Below are 21,493 nucleotides of genomic sequence, written 5' to 3'. Positions count from 1 at the left end.
GCGGCTCCGGCGCGACCCCGCCCCCGTGCGCTGCGCTGCCCGGCCCGGCGCTGGGGGGGGGGGTTCGGCCTCCCTCCGGCCCCGCCCGCCGCCCCCCAGCCGCGCGGCCCGAGCCCGAGCCCGGCACCTGCCCAGTCAGCACCGCGCTCCCGTCCTCGCCTCGGCCGCTCTCCGCTTCCGGGTACGGCGGCGCATGCGCGACGCGAGCCTCGCTTCCGGGTCGGAGCGGGGTGACCGGGCGAGCGCCGGCGCGCATGCGCCACAGAGCTGAGGCGCTTGGGTAGCCGGGGCCGCTGCTTGCAGTGGATGGGGGGAGGGGCACTGGGCTGGTCCCATCTGCCGGGGGGGGGGGGGCGGCGCGTGCCAGCCGCGCCCGGGACTGTGCCCCGGAGCCCCAAGTCCTCCCTCCGCAGCCCCCTCAGTCCTTCCGCGCAGCCCCCTCAGTCCTCTCCGCGCAGCCCCAATTCCTCCCCACGCAACCCCCCAGCATTATCCGCGCAGCCCCCCGTCCTTCCCGCACAGCCCCCAGCATTTCCCACGCAGCCCCCCCAGTATTTCCCGCGCAGCCCCCCGTCCTCCGTGCGCAGCCCCAATTCCTCCCCGCGCAACCCTCAGTCCTTCCCGCGCAGCCCCCCCAGCATTATCCGCGCAGCCCCCCCAGTATTTCCCGCGCAGCCCCCCGTCCTCCGTGCGCAGCCCCAATTCCTCCCCGCGCAACCCTCAGTCCTTCCCGCGCAGCCCCCCCAGCATTATCCACGCAGCCCCCCCAGCATTTCCCGCGCAGCCCCTCCCTTACCTTTGTCATTCATTTTTGTAGCAGGGGAGCTGGAACAATTTGTACAGGGGATGCTGAGAGCCATTGAACTAAACTGTAAACCCTGGATATGATGGAAACCACTTCAAGCCGAGGGGTGCAGCAGCCCCTGCCCCCCTCCCTCCCCGCTTTGTAGTGTTTCAGAGAATCTGGGTCAGCTGGAAAGCGGCTCTCTCCCCCCAGCAGAAGTTGGTCTAATAAAATATATTCCCTCCCATGCCACCCCTTTCTAATAGCACGGGACCGACCTGTCTACAACAGCACTGCCTGCAAAGAATCCCTTATCAGTGCTCTGCACAGCACGAGGCATGCACACCACCACAAAGCAAGTTGCAGAGACCTAGCTGCAGTTCTGAATGGGCCTGTCTGTTTTTGGTAACTGTATTTCACACCTTTATGTTGTTTACTTTTAATCTGTTATTACTTTTAGCACTTCGTCATTGACCCATGTTAACATCGTGCAGCTGGATGGCATTGTGCTGCTTCATGTATAGTTTAATAGTCTGTAATCATTGAAAATATTAATAGTTGCTGGGAATTTCGAGAGCCACATTGAGACCTGGGACCCCCACACACCTACGCTGCATACATGCCTTTCGCTGTCACCCCTACTGTAACATTTCCTGGTTGTATTGCAATAGCGGAACTTAGCTTGTAATGGTCAATGGTTGCTCTTTGTTATGAAAAAAGAAGAAGTTTATTCTGTGGGCTCACATGAGTTAAAGATTGAATGTAACGAGGTGTTTTGAAATCCCACTAGATGCCTAAATTAATACCTTTAAAAAAAACTGACCTTAAGGGCACAAAGTTGTACTGTAATTTTTACTAAATACAGATACTCAACCCCTAGACAGACTGACAAGGACAAGCATTCAAAATCATTAGTTATTCACCCAGAAGTCAATACATTACAAAAACTGGGTTTTTTAATTTGCTCTGTTAGTTTGAGCTTTTAGGGTATACTAGCTTCAGCCCTTCCAAAGAATCCTCTACCTAAAATGCTTGTACAGTCCTGTAATATTCAATTTGACCTTTCAGTATCATGTGATTTCCCACCCCCTTTTGTAATTGAAAATGTATTAAAAAATCCTTGTTTCTGTAAGTCATCCCCCATCCTGCAAACACTGAAGTACACAGGTCATGCTCTCCCAGGCCTGGCTGGGGGCTGAGCTGAGCTCCCTGGGGTCCCGGGTTCAAGGCAGTGTAACAACAGTAAATAGGGAACAGGTGGAAAGTTGTTGGACAACAGTTTCTGAAGCTTCAGGCTGTTCCATGGGCACTTGGGAGACCTTGCTCTTCAGAGAGGCTATTGACAAGATCTGACACAGGTTAATGGCCTCATCTCCACTTCCAATCCTCTACCTGGGCCCTGGCCTGTCCAGCTCTGTCCCATTTCCCCCTTAACCTTGCTTGTCTCTCCACCTACCCCACTGTCTCCCTCCACTCTCTGACCTCACAGAGGACTGGCCATTGCCTTCCTCCTCTCTATTTACACTTGGAGCCAGCCAATGCGGTCCCCACCGGAACTGCTCTCCCTGAAATCTCCAGAGATGTGTCCAAATCTCAGAGTTTGCACTTTGTCATCCTCCTCCTGGACTTCTGCATTACCCTTGATTGCTCTGATTCTATTTACCCCTTGATTTTCATACCCTCTTTCCTGGTTTTCATCTTCCCTCTGTGACCAGTCCTTGTGTGTCTTGTAGGGGTTCCTCAGGGCTCTAAATAGCATCGATCCCATCTAGCTACCCAGCGAGATGTCTTGCATTCCTCACCGTAGTGTGTAAGTACAGCCAAACAGGAACCTTTTCCTAATCATAGAGACAAGGAGATTTCTCCTGGCAACCAGCACTGTCAAATCATAGAACATTACGGTTGGAAGGGACCTCAGGAGATCATCTAGTCCAACCCCCTGCTCAAAGTATGAGCAATCCCTAGATATTTACCCCAGTTCCCCAAATGGCCCCCTCAAGGATTGAACTCACAACCCTAGGTTTAGCAGGCCAATGCTCACACCACTAAGCTATTCATCCCCCAAAATAATCCTACACCCCACATTAGAAACAGACCTAAAACTAGTGCTGTACATAATATAAACTTAACTTCCACAGAGGAGCGGAGCCACAGTATTTCCATGGAAGTAGCAATTGTTAGCACTGTGACTCTGTTAGCATGCTGACAAAGTGTGTGTGTAGTGACTATCACAAGCTGCGCTCAGGGATTTGTTTCAGTTCTCCACCCAGAGACCAGCAGGGTGCTGTGGTAGCGACAGCTATATTCATTACCTTACGCTTTTCCCTTACAATTCTACTGTTTTTTTGAGACCTCTAGTTCCTCCATGATATGCAGCAGGTCTCCACAGTTCAGCGAGAGGGACATACTGGGGTCAGGGAAATGCCTTTTGCTGGCCCCATGTAAATCTGTTCAGATCTGGCAATTAGGAGCAGCTGGAAATTGTCATTTCTCATCTGCAATTTGCTGCCTGCAGCTTGCTGTCAAAACCCCTGAACATTCAATGAGTACTGCACAAGCATCACCCCACTTGGCTCTTCCAGCCAGGACACGGACAAATGGCTCCTCAGCCACTTAGCTGCCTGTGGGGTTCAGGGAAGGTGCACCAGATGGGGGACTATGATTTCACAGCTGTCTTCTGACTGCATTGATTGTTATTTATTCATAAACTTTCCTACTAAGTGGTCTTGGCCTAGCGTAAACCTGGGATCACATCTGTGGCTCATAAAAAATGACAGACTCCTGTGGCACCTTACAGACTAACAAGATGTATTGGAGCATGAGTTTTCGTGGGAGTCTATCACTTTTTTACAGATCCAGACTAACATGGCTACTCCTCTGATACTTGACATCTGTGGCTCGTATCCCTCACACCTGGCCATGCTGGGAACAGAACCCAGCTGTTTAATATGGGAGACAACCACTTAGCTGTGGCAGCTTCTTTCTGAGAGGCAGTGTGGTCCAGATTCAGCTATGCTGTCTTTAAAACAAGGCTACTCCTGTTTCATTGTACTACGCACACTGTGGCTGGGCCACAGAGAACAACAGCCTACACCCGCCGGCATCTACAACTAATCTTTCAACTCACGTAGGCAGGGTCTGTGCAGCCACACTGAAGGGTTTGGGTTTAATCAGGATTGTGGTGGAGTGAGGGCATTAGAGTTGCTTTTAAAAAACCCTTGGAAATTATATACAAAAAACTCCTCTGTTCAGAGAATGTAGAGAAAAGGACAGCACTCAACCATCAGGAAATACCAAATTTACAACTCTGCCCTGTAGTTACCTCATGGCAGGAAAAAACCTAGTGTCTCCCTAAAAATCAGTTCAGTCTAAGCCGGGGTAGGCAACCTATGGCACGTGTGCCGAAGGCAGCATGTGAGCTGATTTTCAGTGGCACTCACACTGCCTGGGTCCTGGCCACTGGTCCTGGGGGCTCTGCATTGAAGCTTCTTAAACATTTTAAAAACCTTATTTACTTTACATACAACAGTTTAGTTATATATTATAGACTTATAAAAAGAGACCTTCTGAAAACGTTAAAATGTATGACTGGCACGCAAAACCTTAAATGAGAGGGAATAAATGAAGACTCAGCACGCCACTTCTGAAAGGCTGCTGACCCCTGGTCTAAGCTGTCACCTCCATCCCTAAAAAGCTTAGTCATAATGGCACAGTTATGGAAGGGCCTGACTTGGGGGCAGAGTCAAGGTTGTTTAGGTGCCTTCATGGTGCTTTCCCAGAGCATTACAAGTTTGTATTTCTTTCAACTGCAGCCTCATCTCTGATTTTCCTGGGTGCATGGCCCTTGGGTTAGTAAGAATTACAAGCCCCCGGTAAGATGTTTTGTTTTTTTAAATCTTTTAAGTTACTAATACTCCCAGCCTTCACTCCATTTCAAGGAGGTTGTGGGTCTTGGAACTTCCTTGCTTTGTTAATTATTAAAAATTCCACACACAACCCCTACCCAAGACATGCTCCCAAGGGACATAGAGCAGATCTTCAAATCATTGGCAATCAACCCTAAACCTCCTTTTTCTCAAATGTTCACTTGTCAGGTCAGGTGCAGCAGAGCCCGTGGGAGAGGCTGGCGTTGACTTTGCGGGTGGCTGATCGGCTGTGTTAGCAAGTCAGCCTTTGCCATCTGGCCTGGGCACCCAGTTTGTTTCTTTAAACTTATAACCAAGCCATTTCTGCTCGTGTGAAATCACTTACAACTAGGTGTGACATACACCACGCATGTCTCAGCCCCTCCAAAGTTGTTCTCCTTTAAGCACCTGGTTCCTAGAAGCAGACTCAGACCATCCGATCTGTGCACAAATGATACATTTATTGAAAGAGTATTTTTTTAATACAAAAGAAAGCTCTGTACATAGTACTGTGATTACTTCCACATCCTTCCAGAAAACACAGCCCTGGAAACTTTAAAAAAAAACAAAACAAAAAAACCACAACCACCACACACACACAGACGCACGCACGCGCACACACAACCAAGCACACGCTCGCACACACAAACCCCAAAACAATCAATAAAAGGAACTAAAAAGGTCACCACACAATAAATGCCATTTCATCCCTGATATACAAGTGTTCTGACAAGTCCGCACTTTAAATAAAATACAACATTAGCGTTTAAACTGCATTTCCTTTGGAGGGTAGGGGGAGCTGCACGGGGGCTTAAGTCAACTCATTCCAGCTCCGGCCAGGGGGTCAGTTTTGCGCCATCAGCCGAAGAAAAGCAGGGGGGAAAGGCCAGACAACAGCTCCAGATCCCCTCCCTGCCCTGGGCTGACTCCTAGTTAGCAACAGGAGGAAGAAATTGCTGCCCGGAAAAGTGGCTCTGTTCCACAGAGAGACCTGGGCATATCAGCCTGAGCCATGGCTGGGCTCTAACCCCTCCCGCCCCCTGCCGAACACGGCCCCACAACGGGTCAGCTGCTGCTGAGAGCCAGGAGCTGCGCAGCCGGAGGGGAGCAGAGAGCCTGGCTTGGAGGAGACTCCGGAGAGTGCCCCAGTGCAGAGAAGAGGAATGACTGGTCCTAGCACCTCCACACTCCCAAGGGGACCTGCCCAGCTCACCAGCAAACAGCACAAGGAGAGGGCTGGCGGGAGGCCGACCCCTCTCCTCAAAGCAGCGGGGGGGAGCCATGTCTGCATGCGTTACTGGGAGGGGTGTGAGCGGCAGAGACCGGCCCCGGGGGGACAGGAGAGCCAGCAGCCTGAAACTCCGGCATCTCGCCCGCCCAGGGCTGGGCGCTGGCCTCCTGCCCAGCTCAGGGAGAATTAAGGCTTTGCAGGGACATTGGAAACTTCTCCCCAAGCCATCTCAAAACCCACTGCTGGAGGCACTTGTTTCCCAGACTGACAACAGCTTTAGGGAGTGGGGTGCCAGGGCAGACCCCCCATTAGGCCCTGTCCCCATCTCAGCTGAGGGCGCCATTCCAATTGCAGCCGTGCGGCAACGCGTATCCCAGTCGACACCAGGCAGGGCCCTTGAGGGCTTGGGCACCTCGTGCCAGCCTCTCCCCCCTTCCCACCACACAGCAGGAGGGAGCAGAGGACGGACTCCCTGCCCCACCCTCCCCGCACCCATCCCAGCAGGAGCCAGCCCAGCAGCCCCTCCCTGCCCTCTGGGGGCCAGTGGCTGGACTGTAGCCTGCCATGCAGGCCACCCAGACTGGTCCAAGGGACGCAGGCACCCTCAGAACTGGCAGAGCTGGCCCCAGTTCAATTCCTAGCACCTGTGAGCACGTCGGGGCAGGCAGCTTAAACGCTAATGCTGGAGGAACCATGTCCAAGGTTACAATACAAATTCAAAAGCAAGGCCCCTTCCTGTCCCTACCCCCCGCCCCCCACCGTGGTACAAACCCCATGAAAACTGTACAGGAGCCAGACTTGAATTCCTTTGAGAATTACATAAATACTGAGTTTAACACTTAGAAAAATAAAGTCTTTTCTTTTTCAAGGCTTCTCGTCTTTAATTTAAAAAAGTTACAGTAGCTGCTTCGTTCCCTAAGGAGTCAGCAGCCTCCTCTCTCCCCACAGAGCCGCTCACTGCAACCTACGTTCTCCATCTCCAGGACAGGACGCTCCTTCCGAGCGGAGCCATCCCCCCTCCTGCTGCGTCCACACGACCAAAGCGCCTCCCTCTGGGGTGCCCCACCTCCCCTCCCAGGTGCCTGAAGGAATCCGCACCGCCCCCTTTTGCCTCCTGGGCCAGGCTGCGCGGCAGCTCCGGGACCCTGAAGTTTTTCCCTTGAACGTTTCAGTTGGTTCCTCCATCTCGCATTGAAATGGTGCTCTGGAAAGCACTAACCATGGCAGGAACTGTGCCCGGGTGCAGATAGCGCCCCCGGCAGGAGTGAGGCAACGCTGCGATGCACAGAGAGCAATCCTGCCCCCACATACCTGGGTCTTCCCAGCCCTGGCACCTGAACGAGAGCACATGGTGGCCCCTGCAGCATCCCACGGAGATGATTTATGTCCATGGGCTTTAGGGCTCTCTGAGAAGGGCAGGGTCCCACAACCGAGTTACCTTGCTCCCAGGCAGCTCGCTAGTGTCCAGGGGGTACAAAAGCAACTGCCTTGGCCAGGCAGAACAAGAGACATTTAACATGGGAAATGCAAACCGCACTTTACTTCCAGCTCGGCTCCCATGCAGCACCCCTCCGGCCCCGCTCCTCATGGACAGTGCTGGGACAGCATCACAGCCCCCCGGGGACACCCGCCAGGCCAAGGAGGCATTGCATGGGGCCGGTGGGGCTGTAGGGACTGTGCCAGGAGCTCGCTTTCCTGTGTCCCAGCAGTGCCAGGGCTACAGACAAGGGAGCATCTCGCCCACGGTGCCGCACTATCACTGCTGGGGGGTTGCTTTCTGCCACGCAGGCCGAGCCATGGGGCCTGGCACCTGTGCTGCCACCTGGGCAGGAGTAGGTCCTGTCCAGCCCACCCTGCCAGCAGGAGAGCAGCCCAGGAGGATGCCAATGCCCCAGCGTCCCTCCTGGCAGGGGAGCAGACTCAGCCTGGGAGCCCCCCGGAGCAGCTTGCCGTCTGCAGGAGGGCGCCTGCTGCTGGGCCATGCTGAAGGCACATTGCCTGGACCCACCCTACCCCTCCCTGGCACAGGGGCAGAGGGGAGTGAGACTTGGACCTGGGAAGCGAGCTCCTTCGGTGGGGGCGCGTCGCTGGGCCCGTGCCCTGCTCGGTGCGAATACTCCTGGCCCACAGCAGCTGGAGACGCCCAGTGTGATCGCAAGGAGCCGGGGCAGACACCAGACTGTTTACTGACACGGCAGGGGAGCCCTGCCCTCGAGGGCCGAGTTTCTTTGGCTGGAGTGAGAAAAGCACAGGAAATGCAGCGTCCCAATGCAGCCCAGCCCCGGCTCAGCTCCATTCCGCGCCCCGTGTGTGCGTGCGTGTGTGTGTGTGAAGGAAACGTGAAAAGGCAACAATAAATAAGTGACGCAGTCCGTACGAGAGGGAATCGCTGCCGATCCCGGCGCCGGCGAGGCCAGAGACGGCACCCGGCTGGCAGCAGCTGCCGCAGTTCCCGGGCCGGGGCACCACAGGGCCTCTCAGTCACTCTTGGCGCCGTGGGACGTGTCCAAGTTCACCACCTGCAGCTCGGTCAAGTTGCTGCTGCTGCTGGACTGCTGGCCAATGACAGCCATCTGGAGAGAGAAGGGAGGAGAGAGCACCGGGAAGCGTCACGGGGCCACCCCAGGGTGCAGCCAGGGCCCTGGGATACAGGCCCACCCGGAGAGCCAGCCTGCCAGCTCCACCCATTGCTCGGGGGGCTAATGCCAGGCCTCCCCATCCACAGAGCAATGCTTCAGGGCTGGGAGGGGAACCTGGCCCAAGGGTGTGCTGTTAACAGCAGGAAGGAGGAGCAGCTCCCCTACTCATGCTGCCAAGCAGCCAGGCTCTGGTCCTGTTTCATCTGTGGACCAGATCCTAGGCTGCTGCCGTCTCCCCTACGGGCTGGGGGTGCTGCGGAGCAGAGGCTGACTGCATTCAGAGCAGTCCCATGGGCACAGTGCCTTCTCTCATGCCCTCCCTCCAGCTGGGACATCCCCTGTTACCAGTGACCACTGGGGATCCCTGCGAGCAGGGGGAGGGACACACATCCGCAGGGCTGGTGCGGGGAAGAGGCTGGGTGGGAGGCGTGGGCGAGGTACCCACCGAACTGCTCTGTGCCTACCTGGTGAAGCTGGACGGCTGAGACCGGAATCTGAACAGTGCCCGATGGGGCCGTCAGGAACACCTGGGGGACAGCACCTGCCACACAGAGTCAGCACTTAGATCCTCCATCCCGGGACGCCGTGGCAGGCCGGGCCACGTGAAACACGCCCCGGGACGCCGTGGCAGGCCGGGCCACGTGAAACACCAGCCATCGAGCCTTTGGGAGCCTGTTCAGCCACGCGCACTGGCTGCGTCACCCCGCTCCACACCAGACCAAGCAGCCACAATGCGCAGGCCGGCTCACCATCGCCAAGGCATCACAAAGGAGCCAGTGTCCATCCCAAGTCGCCTGTGCGCCCCCAAACTCTCTTCCCTTCCTGTTTCTCACCTCCTCCCATGTACACCCCCAAATTCCCCATCCCTTCCTGTTCTCCATGTCACCTGCGCACCCTCTCCAAATTCCCTTCCCACCCCAAAATGCGCTCCCCAAATCCCCCTTCCTTCAGCCCCCCTCACCCTCAAAATGCCCCTCCTATCCCATTGCGCACATCCCCCAAGTCTCCCTGCCTCCCATATACTCTCCAAATCCTGCTCCTGCCCCCACGTTCCCACCCACACCTCCCGTCCCTGGCGAGCAGGTCTGGGGCAATGGGTCAGTTTTAACAATGTCTCTTAGGGCCGAGGATCAGTTTTTGCCAGCGCTCTGCTTGCCTGAATGCTTCTCCTGCAGCAGAGGTGGAGGGAAAAAATCTTCACCCAGCTCCACTCAACAGCTGTTCTCTTTCAAAACGGCTGCTCTCACCCACCCTTCTCAATTGCCTTGGGGTCACAGATGGCTCTTGGCACATCCAGCACCCCCTGCTGGGGAAGAAGGCAACCCCCCTGCTGCCAGCAGGCAGAGAGAATCATCCGGAGATAGATGGGGGTGGGGGCCGGCTATGTGGGTGGGGGCTGGATGCACTGGGGGGACGGGACATGCACAAGGGCATTCGAGCGCAGCACGGGAAGCAGCCCTCTTACCCTGATCCTGGACCTGTCCGTGGGAGACCTGCATTGCCGAGGACGCCTGGGAGAAGGCATTGAGGACGGTCAGCCCCCCGTCCGCCAGGCCTGAGGTGGGCGCATACATCACGGCGTGAGGGCTGGGGTACATCATGTGACCTCCCACTGTGGTTGGCACAGACGAAGTCATGATCGTCGCTGGCAGCGTCACTGGCAGGAAACAGAGCGAGTGCTAGTCAGAAGCGTGGGAGGGGCTCCCCAGGGAGAGCATGACCTGCAGCCCCCCCCGCACTGTCCCCACAGGGCCCCTCCCCCCACACTGCACCTGTAGTGCCCCTCCGGGCAGACTGTCACCCAGGGAACTCACGTTCAGCTGATTACCCACCACAACCCCCACATCCTTTTCAGAGTTGCAGCTTCCCAGGATAGAGGCCCCTATCCTGTAAGCGTGGCCTGCATTCTTCATTCCCGGAGATATGCATTTACAATTAGCCATATTAAAACACTGTGTGCTTGCACCCAGCTTACCAAGCAATCCAGATCACTCTGAGTCAGTGACCTTCCTCTTCATTATTTACCTCTCCCCCAAGTTCTGCGTTATCTGCAGACTATCAGGGGTGATTTTGTTTTCTTCCAGGTCATGGAATAAATGTTAAATAGCCTAAGGCCAAGAACCAATCCCTAGGGGACCCATTGGAAAGAGACCCGCTTGATGAGTCCCTGTTTACAGTTATTTTTGTGACCTATCAGTTAGCCAGTTTTTAATCTATGGCCCACATGACATGTTCATTTTATATCATTCTAGTTTTTTTAAATCAAAATGCCAAGTGACACCAAGTCTATGTATATTATGACAACATGGCTACCTTTAGCAAACAAACTTGAAATCTCAAAAAAAAAAAATAAAATGTATCTGGTTAGTTAGACAAGATCTACTTTCCATAACCCATGCTGATTTGCATTAATTCCATTACCCTCCTTTAGGTCTTTATTAAAAAAGTCCCATATCAGAGGTTCCATTATAGGGTGACCAGTCAGCAAATGTGAAAAATCAGGATGGGGGTAGAGGGGTGGGGTAATAGGAGCCTATAAAAGAAAAAGACCCAAAAATCAGGACTGTCCCTATAAAATCAGGACATCTGGTCACCCTACTCCATTATCTTGCTTGGGATCGATGTCAGGCTGGCAGGCCTATTATCTGGGTCATCTCATTCATCTTTTTAAAAATTGGCACGTTAGCTTTCTTCCAGTCTTCTGGAAATTTCCCAGGGCTCCAAGACTTATTGGAAATTAAAATTAATTGTCCAGCAAGCTTCTCTACCAGCTCTTTTAAAATTCTTGAGTGCAAGTTATCGGGACCTGCTGATTTCAAAATGTTTGACTTCAGTAGTTTCTATGTAATATCTCCAGAGATACTAGTGAAGTGGAAAGTGTTTAATCCCTATATGATGAGACTATATCATCTGTTTATTCCCCAAATACCAAACAAATATTTATTGAGAACTTCTGGTTTTTCTGTGTTATTTTTTGATAATTGTACCATTTCCATCATTTAAACGGACCAATACCATTGTCAGGATTCCTTTTGTTCCTAATATATTTTAAAAACTCCTTCTTATTGTCCTTATATCTGCTACAGATTTCTCCGTGTCCCTTTGCTTCCCTTACCAATTTTCTACAATTCTTAATTTCTGATGTATATACATTTCTATCAACTTCCCCTTTCTTCCATTTCTTATTCATATGAATAAAATTATTTGGTGATGTTGCACTCCATATATTTTATGGAAATATGCTCATGAGTGTAAATATGATACAACTGGAATATGTTTTATGCAAAAAGGTCTCATTACAAAGGTTATAACGTACTGAATACATTCCTCCTACTTGTATCCATGTATCATTCTTGTATCTAAAGTTAGAAATATGAAGTACAACTCTGTGGTCCTACTGTAATTATGCAAAATGTGGACCATTGATGGTGGTTTAGAATCTTGATGGCTCCCGTTGCCAGTGACAATTGGTTATAAATGGTTTATTTACCTGCAAGCCTTCCTGTGTACTTGTGGGCCAACCCAGGAAGAATGGAGACTGGGGGTCTTACATGTGACCATGTCACATGATAATTGAATCCATCTTAAATCTGGTACTTTTCCATTGATGAGGTGGGGATGGGGACAAACACAGTCAAAAGATCCCCGCCTTGTGCCAAAGCTATAAAAGAGGGTAGAGCAGGACAAAAGGGACTGCCAGTTCTGAGAAAACTCCTGCTTCCCACCTGAGATGTCTGCTGGAACTAACAAGGACTGGACCAGGGGAAAGGATTGGGCCTAGACTAGGAAGGGTCTAGCCTGTGAAAGAAGCTTATTGGAACATCGCTGAGGGTGAGATATTACCTGTAATCAGTTTCTTAGTGTATTAGGCTTACAATTGCGTGTTTTTGCTTTATTTTGCTTGGTGACTTACTTTGTTCTGTCTATTACTTGAAACCACTTAAATCCTATTTTTTATACTTAATACAATCACTTTTGTTTATTAATAAACCCAGAGTAAGTGATTAATACCTGGGGGAGCAAACAACTGTGCATATCTCTCTATCAGTGTTACAGAGGGTGAACAATTTATAAATTTACCTGTATAAGCTTTATACAGAGTAAAGCAGATTTATTTGGGGTTTGGATCCCATTGGAAGCTGAAAGTCTGGATGCTGGAGAGGTAACCTGCTGAGCTGTTTTTAAAGTCTGCCGCTTCGGAGGTGTGACCTAGACCCTGGGTCAGGTTGCAGCAGGTTAGCATGTCTGGCTCAACAAGGCAGGGTTCTGGAGTCCCAAGCTGGCAGGGAGAGTGGGCTCAGAGATAATGTCAGCACATCAGGTGACAGTCCCAAGGGGATCTCTCTGACCAAACCTATCACAATATAATTTTTTTTAAACAGCTGTCTTCACTTCCATCTAAGTCAGATCAGTTTTTCAACCAATCCAGCCCTCCCGGGAGCGGGAAAGAATCCATTGATTATCCTTCATGTGGGAACGAATGACACGGCTAGTTACTCGCTGGACTGTATCAAGGAGGACTACGCCAGACTGGGGAAGAGGCTTAAAGACATCGAGGCTCAGGTGATCTTCAGTGGGATTCTGCCGGTTCCTAGAGCGGGGCGACGAAGGAGTGACAAGATTATGGCGATCAACAGATGGCTCAGGGAGTGGTGTTATAAGGAGGGCTTTGGGATGTACGGTCACTGGGAAGCATTTACGGATAGACGACTGTTCGCTCAGGATGGACTTCATCTCAGCAAGGAGGGAAATAGAATTCTACGATGGAGGCTCGCCGACCTCATCAAGAGGGCTTTAAACTAGGAAGTTGGGGGAGATGGTTGGGAGATGTTCGGGAGATCTCCACGCCAGAATATAACCTGGAGAGGGAAGTAAACAAAGTGAGCTGGGATACCCTTGCGACCCCAAGATTTGATCCAAGGAGGAATAGTGGAGTAGAAACCAGAGTAACGGGAGATGCTGGTGGTAGAAAGTTTGTGCACGACGGGGGAAAGAATGTCACTGACGCCAAACGCCGAAAATTAAAAGGTCTGTACACTAATGCGAGGAGCCTAGGTAACAAGATGGAGGAACTGGAGTTACTAGTGCAGGAAGTGAAGCCGGATATTATAGGGATTACCGAAACCTGGTGGAATAGTACTCATGACTGGAGCACGGGTATTGAAGGCTATGTGCTGTTTAGAAAAGACAGGAAGAAAGGCAAAGGTGGTGGAGTAGCCTTGTACATCAATGATGAAATTAACTGTAGCGAAATAAGAAGCGATGGAATGGATAAGACAGAGTCTGTCTGGGCAAAAATCACACTGGGTAAAAAAGCAACTAGAGCATCCCCTGAGATAGTGCTTGGGGTGTGCTACAGACTGCCGGGATCGGATTGGGATATGGATAGAGACTTCTTCAATGTCTTTAATGAAGTAAACACAAAGGGGAAATGTGTGATTATGGGGGACTTCAACTTCCCGGATATAGACTGGAGGACGAGTTCTTGCAAGAATAATAGGGGTCAGATTCTTCTGGATGTGATAGCGGATGGATTTCTTCATCAAGTAGTTGAAGCACCTACCAGAGGGGATGCCATTTTAGATTTGGTATTGGTGAGCAGTGAGGACCTCGTAGAAGAAATGGTGGTAGGGGACAACCTTGGTTCGAGTGATCATGAGCTGATTCAGTTCAAACTAGATGGAAGGATCAACAAATGTAGATCTGGGATTAGGGTTTTTGACTTCTCGAGGGCTAATTTTAAAGAGTTAAGGAAATTAGTTAGGGAAGTGGATTGGATGGAGGAATTAGTGGATTTAAATGTGGAGGAGGCCTGGAATTACTTTAAGTCACAGCTGCGGAGACTGTCGGAAGCCTGCATCCCGAGAAAGGGGAAAAAAACCATGGGCAGGAGCTGTAGGCCAAACTGGATGAGCAAACAACTCAGAGAGGGGATTAGACAGAAGCAGAAAGCTTACAGGGAGTGGAAGGAAGGCAGGATCAGTAAGGAAAGCTACCTTGCTGAGGTCAGAACATGTAGGGATAAAGTGAGGAAGGCTAAAAGCCACATTGAACTGGAACTTGCAAAGGGAATCAAAACCAATAGTAAAAGGTTCTACAGCCACATAAATAAGAAGAAAACAAAGAAAGAAGAAGTGGGGCCGCTATACACTGAGGATGGAATGGAGGTTAAGGATAACCTAGGCATGGCCCAACATCTAAACAAGTACTTTGCCTCAGTTTTTAATAAGACTAGTGAGGAACCTTGCGATGATGGAGGGATGATAAACGGGAATGTGGATATGGAAGTGGATATTACCGCAACTGAGGTAGAGGCCGTACTTGAACAGCTCGATGGGACGAAGTCGGAGGGCCCGGACAATCTCCATCCGAGGATATTAAAGGAACTGGCGCGTGAAATTGCGAGCCCGCTAGCGAGAATTTTTAAGCAATCGATAAACTCGGGGGTTGTGCCGTATGACTGGAGGATTGCTAATGTAGTTCCTATTTTTAAGAAAGGGAATAAGAGTGATCCGGGTAATTATAGGCCTGTTAGCTTGACGTCTGTAGTATGTAAGGTCTTGGAAAAAATTTTAAGGGAGAAAGTAGTTAAGGACATAGAGGTCAATGGTAATTGTGACGAATTGCAACACGGATTTACTAAAGGTAGATCGTGCCAAACCAATCTGATCTCCTTCTTTGAGAAGGTGACGGATTACTTAGATAAAGGAAATGCGGTAGATATAATTTACCTAGATTTCAGTAAGGCGTTCGACACGGTTCCGCACAGGGAGCTGTTAGTTAAATTGGAAAAGATGGGAGTGAATATGAAAGTTGTAAGGTGGATAAGGAACTGGTTAAAGGGGAGACTCCAGAGGGTCGTATTGAAAGGTGAACTGTCGGGCTGGAAGGAGGTCACCAGTGGAGTCCCTCAAGGATCGGTTTTGGGACCGATCTTATTTAACCTTTTTATTACTGACCTTGGCACAAAGAGCGGGAATGTGCTACTAAAGTTTGCGGATGACACGAAGCTGGGGGGTATTGCTAACACGGAGAAGGACAGGGATACTATTCAGGAAGATCTGAACCACCTTGTAAACTGGAGTAATAGAAATAGGATGAAATACAACAGTGAAAAGTGCAAGGTCATGCATTTAGGAATTAATAATAAGAATTTTGGATATATGTTGGGGGCGCATCAGTTGGAAGCGACGGAGGAGGAGAAGGACCTTGGGGTACTGGTTGACAGCAGGATGACTATGAGTCGCCAATGTGATACGGCTGTTAAAAAAGCAAATGCGATTTTGGGATGCATCAGGCGGGGTATTTCCTGCAAGGATAAGGAGGTGTTAGTACCATTATATAAGGCGTTGGTGAGACCCCATCTGGAATACTGTGTGCAGTTCTGGTGTCCCATGTTCAAGAAGGATGAATTCAAACTGGAACAGGTTCAGAGACGGGCTACAAGGATGATCCGAGGAATGGAAAAACTGCCTTAAGAAAGGAGACTCAAAGAGCTTGGCTTGTTTAGCCTGGCCAAAAGAAGGCTGCGGGGGGATATGCTCGCTCTATATAAATATATCAGGGGGGTTAACGTTAGGGAGGGAGAGGAATTATTTAAGTTTAGTACTAATGTAGACACGAGGACAAATGGGTATAAACTGGATATTAGGAAGTTTAGACTTGAAATTAGACGAAGGTTTCTGACCATTAGGGGAGTGAAGTTCTGGAATAGCCTTCCGAGGGAAGTAGTGGGGGCAAAAGACTTTCCTGGCTTTAAGACAAAGCTTGATAAGTATATGGAGGGGATGTTATGATAGGATCGTTAATTTGGGCAATTGATCTTGAATTACCACCAGATAGGTCTGCTCAATGGTCTGCGGGGAGATGTTGCATGCGATGGGTACTGAGTTGCTGCAGAGAATTCCTTCTTGGGTGCTAGCTGGTGACTCTTGCCCACATGCTCAGGGTTTAGCTGATCGCCATATTTGGGGTCGGGAAGGAATTTTCCTCCAGGGCGGATTGGCAGGTGCCCTGGAGGTTTTTCGCCTTCCCCTGCAGCGTGGGGCACGGGTCGCTTGCTGGTGGTTTCCCTGCAGCTTGAGGTCTTCAAACCATTTTTGAGGATTTCAATAACTCGGTCCTGGGATAGGGGTTGTTATAAAATTGGATGGGTGGGGTTCTGTGGCCTGCCTTGTGCAGGAGGTCAGACTAGATGATCAGATTGGTCCCTTCTGACCTATGAGTCTATGAGTCTTCTCCGATTGGGGAAAAAATGGTTACTGGCCTTCTCAGAACTGTTGTTCTTTGAGACGTGTTGTTCATGTCCATTCCAATCAGGTGTGTGCCTGCCACGTACACAACAGCTGGAAGACTTTTCCCCCAGCAGCATCCAGCGGGTGGGCCTGGGCACCCCCTGGAGTTGCGCCTTCATGGCCCTGCCGACCTGCCACCCCTTCAGTTCCTTCTTGCTGGCTACACTGATAGAGGGGTAGGAGGGTGGGTACTGGAATGGGCATGAACACCACATCTCGAAGAACAGTTACGAGAAGATGAGTAACCGCTTTTTCTTCAAGTGCTTGTTCACGTCAGTTCCAATCAGGTGATTCCCAAACCTAAGTCCAGAAGGTGGGGTCGGAGTTGTCTGCTGACTGGAGCACTGCTTGTCCGAAGGCCGCATGGTCTCTGGCCTGCTGGGTAACTGTGTAGTGTGTATGGAGGACCACATCACTGCCCTGCAGCTTTCCTGGGTGTGAACCTGCGCCAGGAATGCTGCTGAGGAGACCTGAGCCCTGGTGAAGTGCACAGTGATTGGAGGAGTGGGCACCCCTGCCAGGCTGTAGCACTCCCAAATGCAGGAGATGATCCACAAAGACCTATGTTGTGATGACACAGGCAGACCTTTCATTCTGTCCGCCCCCTCCACGAATAACTGGACGGACTTTCAGAATGATTTTGTTCTCTCGATGTAGAAGGCTGGTGACCTAGGGACAGGCAGTGAGTGAAGTGCTCCCTGCCACTCCAGTTCAGCTTAGGGTAGAATACAGGAGGAAGATGTCCTGGTTGATGTGAAACTGGGAGACAACCTTTGGGAGAAAAGCCGGGGGAGGCCTGAGCTGGACTTTGCCCTGATGGAACATAGTGTAGGGGGACTCTCATGTTAGGGCCCTGAGCTCAGACACCTCCTGGCTGAGGTTATCGCTACTAGGAATGCCACCTTGTATGAGAGAGAGCGAGAGCAGGGAGCACGTCGCCAAGGGCTCATATGGCAACCCCATAAGTCTGGATAGGACCAGTTTGAGGTACCAAGCTAGGACAGGCTGTCAGATCTGCGGGTACAATCTGTCGAGCCCTTTAAGAAAAGGGCTGACCAACGGGTTGGAAAAGATCGAGCAGCCCTCTGTGCCTGGATGGAAGGCGGAGACGGGAGCCAGGTGAACTCTTATTGATGTCATGCACAGTCCCTGCTGCTCGAGGTAGAGAAGATAGTCCAGTATAAGTGGCACCAACGTGAGCGTTCGGGATAGAAGGTGCTGCGCCAACCAGATTGAAAATCTCTTTCATTTGGCAAAGTAGGTAGTTCTCGTGGAGGGTTTCCTGCTGCCATGGAAAAAAACTTGTCTGACTTGATCAGAGCAGGACAACTCCACTGGGTTCAGTCATGGAACTTCCACGCTGTGAGGTGGAGAGACTTGAGATTCGGATGTTGGAGGCGGCCACGATCTTGCGTGATTAGGTCCGGGAAGAGGGGCAGGATGACTGGGGCTTCCACGGATGTTTTCAGGAGTGATGTGAACCAGTGCTGGCAGGGCCAGGCTGGTGCTATCACTATCACCAGAGATCGGTCCCTGCAAATCTTGAGAAGCACCTTGTGAGAGGCATGGCGGAAACGTGCATAGGAGACTGTTCCTCCTCCTGCGGGAGACCGAACATGTCCGCGAGGGAGCCTGGGCTGTGACTCAGGAAGAGGCAGAACTGCTGACACTTCCTGTTACGTTGTGTGGTGAACAGGTCTATCTGAGGAAAGCCCCACTGATGGTGGATTGAGTTCACTGCATCTGGGAGAAGGGACCACTCATGGCCTGCTGAGATGGTCCACCAGCTCGTTCCGTACTCCAGGGAGGGACGATGCTTGCAGCTGTATAGAACATTCGATACACAAGTCCCACAGCATGAGGGTTTCTGGCACAGGGGAGAGGAGCATGCACCCACCCCCTCCATTTGTTGATATAAAACGCTGCCATGGTGTTGTCTGTCAGGACTGATACACAGCTCCCTGCTAGGTAGGTTCGGAAAATCTGGCATGCCAAGTGTACCGCTCCCTGACCTTGATGTGTAGAGCGAGATCCGCCTGAGACCAGAGCCCTTGTGCACTGAGGTCTCCCAAATGTGCCCTCCAGCCCAAGTCTGACATGTCCATCACTAGGGAGAGGGATGGCTGCAGACTGGGGACCCTGCACCTACCACCTGCGGGTTCAGCCACCACAGCAGGGAGTTGAGTACTGGGCGAGGCAGGGTTACAATCCTGTCCACACTCGCCGATACACTGACACTAGCCAGGACTGAAGACGCTAAAGTCTGAGCCTGGCATGCGGTACTACATAGGTACATGCAGTTCCGTGCTGTGGTGGGGCGGGAATTGTCTGAGACCTCGAATAATAAGAACATAAGAACGGGCGTACCAGGTCAGACCAAAGGTCCATCCAGCCCAGTATCCTGTCTGCCAACAGTGACCAATGCCAGGTGCCCCAGAGGGAGTGAACCTATCAGTGGTCTCTATCCTGCCATCCATCTCCATCCTCTGACAAACAGAGGCTAGGGGATAATGTAACCCAGGGCTAGAAATCTCGCTTCGGGACGGAATGCCCCGGCGTGTGTCGTATCCAGTACCGCCCCTACAAACCCTATCCTCTGGACTGGCAACAGCTTTGATTTCCACTCGTTCAGTAGCAGTCCCAGCGTCATCAAAAGAGACTCTTATGAAGGCAACTTGCCTCTCTCCCTGAGCCCAGGATCAGCCAGTCATGGAGAAAAGGGAACACCGTACCTGCCGCCTGCACAGGAACATGGCCATGACCGCCAGACACTTGGTGAACATGTGAGGTGCCACTGACAGGCTGAACGGGAGACTGTGAACCGGCAGTGGGTGGTGTTCACCACGAACCTGAGGTATCTGCTGTGGGATGGAGTTATCGCTGTGTGACAGTAAGCGTCCTTCAAGTCGAGGGCGGCGTACCAGTCTCCTGGACCCAGCGAAGTGACGATGGAGGCCGAAGAGACCATGCGGAATTTGAGTTTCTTCGCAAACTTGTTGCGTTCTCGCAGGTCCAGGATGGGCTGGCTTGAGCCCACCCTTGGCTTTCGGTATTAGGAAATATCGGGAATAGAAGCCCTCACCCTTCTGCTCCTGAGGCATTTCTTCCACTGCCCACAGCGAGAGGAGCGAGTGCACCTCCTGTGCAAGGAGCTGCTCGTGAGAGGGGTCCCTGAAGAGGGACCGGAAAGAGGGGTGGAAGGGAGGGCAGGCGCAGAGCTGGATGACGTATCCCCTCTCTACAGTGCAGAGTGCTGAGTGGTCCGAAGTGATAAAGGACCATGCACAGCAGAAAGGGGATAACCAGGACGAGAAGGGAAGGTGGGGGTAGATCCAGTTCTCAATCTGGTCCGTCATCATCTGGCCTGCAGAAGGCTTGGTCTGGCCAGAGCCCTGGCCTGAGGATGGGCACGGCTTCTTCCCGCCACACCTTTTCCTCCTCCAGGAACCGTCCTGTCGGTTTTGCTAGTAAAACCGTGGAGGAGGTTGCATCCTGAAATACCTGCGTTGTGTGGCGGGGGTGTGTATACCCAGAGGCTTGAGGGTATCCCTTGAGTCTTTTAAACTGTGCAGTCTTCTGTTGGTCTTTTCAGAAAAGAACGCCTGACCTTCAAAGGGTAGGTCCTGGATAGGCTGTTGGACTTTGAGAGGTAGTCCAAATGACCTCCTCATGGCCATGCCCGTAGCCATGGTTCAGGCAGCTGCATCTGCGCCATCGAGAGTCATCTGCAAGGAGGCCCTAGAAATGAGATTGCCTTCCTCCACCAGGGCCTTACATTCGGAACAGGAGTCCGGACACAGCAATTTGGCAAACTTGGCCATCGCTCCACAGGGGTTAAAGGAGTATCTGCTAACGATGGCCTGTTGGTTTGCTATCTGGAGCCGCAAACCACCGGTGGAGTAGACTTTCCTCCCAAATAAGTCAACCGTTCTGGCCTCCTGGTTTTTAGGGGAGGGTCCCTGGAACTCCTGGTGCTCCCTGTGGCTCGCAGCATCCACCTTGCTGTAGGGGGCAAGGAGGCTGGGGTCTTCCACAAAGCTATTGTGGTTTCACTTAATAGTTTTAATAAGTGGCAGCGAGGGCCCAAAGGGGGCAAGGATGTCCACCACGGGATCTGTATTCTCTACCACCTCCTCTGCCTGGATCCCCAGGTTCTGGGCCACTCTGTGCAACTACTGCTGAAGGACACTACTGCCCTCCAAGGCCAGGGCCGATGACATGCCTGCAACAGGCCCATCTGGGGAGGACGAAAACACTGGCCCATGGCCCTGGTCACTGCCCTCGGCGCCCAGGGGAGTGCAGGGCTCAAAGTGGCAGGCAGGAGTGTGGGAGTCGTCACCAGAGATCGAGCCGGTGCCAGCTGCTGCATGGGGCAATGGATGCCTACCTGGATCTCGATGCCTGGCTTGGACCCCGGGCCTGATGATAGGCCCAGGGAGTTCAAAAGGTCCACTGAGTTGGTGATTGCCATTGAGGTGGCCACGGCGCCGAAGGGATCTAGGCAATACAACCAGCCTCAGACCTCTTGCTGCTGGACCTATCCGAACAACAGGACTCCGCCTTGGACTCCGAAAAAGACGGCCACGGAGAAGTGATGCTGACTGGTGCCATAGGATATGTCTACACTACAAAATTAGGTC

General features: G+C 51.9%; 2 protein-coding genes across 2 annotated transcripts in view; both read right to left on the bottom strand.

Annotated features, from left to right (window-relative positions):
• The window catches only part of LOC127049855 (cullin-9-like), a 71,862-nt gene extending 71,676 nt beyond the window's left edge, over nt 1–186 (bottom strand). Inside the window, exon 1 of the mRNA XM_050951148.1 lies at nt 128–186. The gene's annotated coding sequence lies outside the window, so the exon portion shown is untranslated. The remainder of the gene's footprint in view (nt 1–127) is intronic.
• Nucleotides 187–5,129: 4,943 nt separating this feature from the next.
• Nucleotides 5,130–21,493, bottom strand: part of SRF (serum response factor) — a 39,901-nt gene continuing 23,537 nt past the window's right edge. Inside the window, exons 6-8 of the mRNA XM_050951214.1 lie at nt 10,025–10,216; nt 9,024–9,100; nt 5,130–8,493 (exon numbers count right to left, since the gene is read on the bottom strand). Of these exons, the coding sequence (XP_050807171.1) occupies nt 8,398–8,493; nt 9,024–9,100; nt 10,025–10,216 (365 nt within the window). The 3' untranslated portion in view covers nt 5,130–8,397. The remainder of the gene's footprint in view (nt 8,494–9,023; nt 9,101–10,024; nt 10,217–21,493) is intronic.

The sequence above is a fragment of the Gopherus flavomarginatus genome, chromosome 4 (assembly GCF_025201925.1).
Source record: "Gopherus flavomarginatus isolate rGopFla2 chromosome 4, rGopFla2.mat.asm, whole genome shotgun sequence".
NCBI lineage: Eukaryota > Metazoa > Chordata > Testudines > Testudinidae > Gopherus > Gopherus flavomarginatus.
This window is presented reverse-complemented; position numbering and strand designations above follow the sequence as displayed.